The sequence below is a fragment of the Xiphophorus hellerii genome, chromosome 22, assembly GCF_003331165.1.
Source record: "Xiphophorus hellerii strain 12219 chromosome 22, Xiphophorus_hellerii-4.1, whole genome shotgun sequence".
NCBI classification, from domain to species: domain Eukaryota; kingdom Metazoa; phylum Chordata; class Actinopteri; order Cyprinodontiformes; family Poeciliidae; genus Xiphophorus; species Xiphophorus hellerii.
The window spans coordinates 1814059-1818729 of NC_045693.1; the positions used below are offsets into that span (position 1 = coordinate 1814059).

A 4671-nucleotide genomic window follows, 5' to 3' on the forward strand; every position below is an offset into this window, starting at 1 on the left:
CCAAGCTGCAAGAATCATTCAACAAACATATTAAATATTCATTGTTTCCAGATTTTCTAAAGGTCAAACTTTCTTTTTACAGCACAAACATTTGCCTGAAACAGAAAAAAATTTAAACGCGTTACATTATAATATGTAATAATGTAATAATATAATAAAAAAATCCTTAAAAACAAAGAAAAGTTTCTAAAAGACAAAATTAAAACAAGTTCAATGTTGGAAAAACAGAAAAAGTAACTTTGAGGATTTTATTTTTAGTGATGCTTATTTATCTCCTCAAATATATACATAAAAAATATTTATTTTAAATATAAATTATTTGTGTCCCCGAGGGGCAATCTCAATATATAACATATTTATTAATAAAGTTAACCAGTTTGAGCGAGAAGGATGAAAACATTTACATGAAAAAATAAAATTCCTGATTTTCTTCAGGTTTATATATAAATATAAATATGATTGGTTTTGTCCTGGCAGTTAAATCAAAGTTTTGTGGAAGGAAAACATCTAGTTATAAACTGCATGTATTTAAAAGGTCAAATAAAACAACGGAGCATCTTTACATGCAAACAGTTCAAACCGTTTTTGTTGGAAGTTGAAATGACAGTCTGATCGCCGTCAGGTTATTTTATTCTTTTTAATCAGTTTTTAGTTTCTCTGGAAAAAAACAGACAGACAAACGGCAACGAAACAGACGGTACAGACTTCATACAGGTGAACGCTAACTACAAAAGTGCAAAAAAAAAAAAAAAAAGTAAAATAAAAACAAATAAATCTGCAAAACATTTTTCTTTTACAAACTCAAAATATGAGAAAACAAAGTGACACGAAGAGAAAATGTGTCCAGGATCCTGAGTCAGACCCGCTGGACGGTTTGTGCTTTTAGGCTTCGGTCTGAGGAAGGAATCTAACCAGCAACTCTCCAGAACAGACAGAAACCCAAACCGCTTCCAGAACATGGCGGCTAAAACTCCTGCATTTATTTAACTTCCTTTAAACGAACAAAAACATTTTTATCTTCCTGTAAAAATAAAATAATCTGAAGCTTCAGTTTGCTTTTAACTGACCTGAGATCAGTGATCAATAAACAAACTGATCAATGCTGATTATTGGGACGTTTGCATAGAAAATTAGACATTTCCTTTATTTTTCTGTGCAGCAAAACCAATGAGAATATTCATATTTTGCCTCACAGAAAATTAATTCCTTCATTTTTTAAACGAATGTTGCATTTCATCTAAAGTGGACTTAAAAAATTAATTCAAAATAAAACCTGATTTTATAATTTTGCTGGAGAATTTCTAGCTTTCTAAAAATAAAAAACAAACAAAATAAAAACATAAATTATTTGTTATTTTGAATAATTTAAAATCAGCTCCAGGAAGAAAAAAAAATCTGATTCCCATTTTTTTTTTGTGAGAAGTCATTTCAAAATCTTTTTTTACTTTTGTAAAAATATTGCGGGCCTTACATAATTAATTTGTAATAAAACATTTAAAATAATTTAGAAAATCTGGGATTTTTTTTTTATTTATTAATTGAAAATGATTGAGATGAAACACGTTTTCTTTTCAGAAAAGTTTGTGTTTGTAAATAAATTTCTGCATCTGAGAGTCAGAAAAAATATAAAAACAGCAGAAAAAGTTGCATATTTTCTGTTTGCAGCAGAATTGAACCCAAAAAGGTTCGGCTGATTGTCAGGATTTGTTCTGATTGTTCTTTAAGGAACAAAAACGAGTTTTAACGGAGCCTGTTTGTGTGTGAGGCTTGAATTTATTGTAATATTGTAATAAGTGGTAAACTGGAGCCGCTGGTCGGAGCGGGGCCTCCGCGGATCAGCGCGACTCGTTCAGCGGGAAGCGCCATCAGGGGGGAGCCGCTCCGCTCCAAACACTACGAGCGCCGGGCCTTTTTACGCACATGCGCAGAGAGGGGGTTGGGCTCCTACAGGCCTTCACACACACACTTACACACACACCAAACCCTATAAGTCTCTAAAACACGTGGATTTACTTTGCATACTTTAAAATGAAGAGTTCGGTTCCAAAATCTTTAATATCCGGGTCAAATATTCGGATTTTAAGCAGCAGCAGAGATTATTTATTATTATTATTTTTGTTGTTGTTTTTGTTTTTGTTCTGTTTCACAGAAATAAAAACTTTCAGTTTGGATATTTTCATTCTGGAAGGAAACTCTCCTGTCTGGGGTCAAACCTGAGTGCAGATATGATTTTTAGGCTTATTTTTCCTCTGAAACCCCTGATTGTTTTCACAACCTTAAGGCTTATTATTAATTATTAACTTATTCAAACGCCTTTTCCACCCAAATAAACAGAAAAAGTTGTGATTGTCTCCAAACTTCATAAATAATAATGATCCCAGCCCCCCTACCCGCCGTGTTCATTAATACTGATGAGTAAATACACTGAGAATAAAATTTAAATACATTGTACAATAAATACAAAACATAAATAATAAACGACTCAAAGAAAAGTACTGAAAATCTTTGTACAAGATATAAATAGTTTGAAATAATCTTCTAGTGTTTGTTACCTTTGGCAAGTCTAGTTTACAGTTTTACACCCGCGGGTAACAAAAGTTTGTCCCTTTTTTTCCTCTTGAAAATAATCGAAATAAACCAGAATATGGCCAAAAAGTTTCATTAATATACTTCTATAAATCTGCGCATTGTCTGATATTTACCGCGTATTTTCTGCCCTTTACAGACGTCTTTTGTTCCGCTGAGAGTCCGGAGGGGTGAGGCGGGGAGGTCAGTTCAGGAAGGCGTTGGGGGTCACCCGCTTCTGGTGGGACAGAACCCCGGGGAACCCCGCCGACACGCCGGGGGAGAAGGCCGGTAACGAGCTGTTTCTGAGGGAGTCCGACAGCAGCGACTGCGGGGAGCCGCTGGAGCCCAGGCCGCCGAAGCCTGCGGCGCCCTGCGGGAGATGCTGCGGGGGTGGCGGTTGCGGCGGGGGCCCTCCTCCCGGCGGCCCCGGCGCCGCCGCAGCGTGTTGGCTCCCTGAGACAAAGTACCCGGCGGTCTGTCCGGACAGCAGCCCCACCGGCGACGTGCTCATCCCGTAAGTGTTCGTCAAGCCCAGCGCCATGGAGCGCCCCAGGTCCCCGTTACTCAGCTGCTCCACGGCGGGCAGGAGCGACCCGTAACCCGCCGCCTGGTTCAGAAAACCGGGCGAGGATCCGTTGTAGTGCGGGTGGTGGTGGTGGTGGTGGTGCAGGGAGAGGAACGGGGAGATCTGCCAGTACAGCGGGTTGTTCGGCCGCTCCAAGCCGAGCGGAGCGAAGCGCAGCCCGCGCTTCATGGCCAGCTTCCCGCGAGAGGTGGCGGAGCGCCGGCGGAGCTTCCCGGTCGTCCCGCCGATGAAGACGTCGTCGCTGCTTGGGTCCAGCATCCAGTAGTTGCCCTTGCCCGGGTCGTCGTAGTGCCGGGGCACCTTGACGAAGCACTTATTGAGGCTGAGGTTGTGCCGGATGGAGTTCTGCCAGCCCTGCTTGTGCTCCCGGTAGTAGGGGAAGTTCTTCATGATGAACTCGTAGATGCCGTTGAGCGTCAGCCGCTTCTCGGGGCTCTGCCGGATGGCCATCATGATCAGCGCGTTGTAGCTGAACGGAGGCTTGTCGTACTTCCCGTTTTTCGCGCTGTTGTTGCTCCCGGCGGAGTTCTGCTCCGGTGTCGGGGTCGGCTTGGAGTCCTCCCCTCCTCCGCCTCCTCCTCCTCCGTCCTCCTCCTCCTCATGCTCCCCCTGCTCCTCCCTGCCCGGCTTCCCCTGCTCCAGTCCCGCGGCGGCGGAGTCCAGCTCCGGGGGGCCCAGCGACTTGTCTGAGTCGGAGCCCGGTGATGGAGACAGAGTCCCGGGGAGGCCGACCATCGCGGCGGCCACCGGGTCCGGGCGCTCGCACTTGGAGGGCAGCAGGAGGCTCTTGATGCTGAAGGAGGAGGACCGGTGGACGGTCGGCGGGGTTTTTACGTCCTCCATGCCCGGTGGCAGGAAAGAAAACACAAACAAACAAACAAACAAAAAAAGCCCAAACAAAAAGCGGGAATAAATAATAATTATAATAAAAAGCGGCTCCTCCAGGCTGGTCCACCTCCGTTATCCTGGAAACCAGAGAGAGACAGAGAGGAGAGAGAAAGGAGGGTCAGGATGAGAGATGCATGGATGGAGGAGTGGAGAGAGAGAAAAGAGAAAGAGAAAGAGGGGGAGGGAAAGAGCGTGGCTTCGATGTGGAGAAATTAGTAATTAAGGAGGTTCCGACATCACGGAGAGGAGGAGCTTCTCCAAAAATCCTCTTTCTGCTCCTTCCTGCCTCGCGCTCACACCGCAGACCTCCACCGAGTCCCGAGCGGCTCCGGGTTCTGATCATCAACCTGCGGCCTCAGATCTGCCCCCTCACCCCGCGGCGCTGTTTACGCACAGGTGTAGCCGCTCCGCGCTCCGTGTGCGTAAAATCCAGATCTGAGCTGTGCGTAAAAGAGCGCCTCGTGTTGGAGCTGCGCGAGATCAGACTTTGTTTTCTCAGCGACGAAAACAGTTTGGGCTCATGTGGGCAAACACGGAGCGCGCGCTCATCGTGCGCCCGCGTGCGCGTTTTACGGACAGGAAGACGAGGGGGGGAGGGGCGAACAGCTGAGCGCGCGCGCGCCGCGCTG

At 45.1% G+C, this 4671-nt stretch overlaps 1 protein-coding gene across 1 annotated transcript; it reads right to left on the bottom strand.

The window, feature by feature from the left end:
• Nucleotides 1-2040: 2040 nt before the first annotated feature.
• On the bottom strand, nt 2041-4458 carry LOC116712623 (forkhead box protein G1-like). Its single transcript, XM_032552426.1, has one exon. The coding sequence runs from the start codon at nt 3995-3997 to the stop codon at nt 2771-2773; it is 1227 nt and encodes a 408-aa protein (XP_032408317.1). The 5' UTR covers nt 3998-4458; the 3' UTR covers nt 2041-2770.
• Nucleotides 4459-4671: the final 213 nt, after the last annotated feature.

Excerpts from the sequence above, each read along its gene's own strand:
- LOC116712623 (XM_032552426.1), bottom strand. The coding sequence starts at position 3,997 with ATGGAGGACGTAAAAACCCCGCCGACCGTCCACCGGTCCTCCTCCTTC.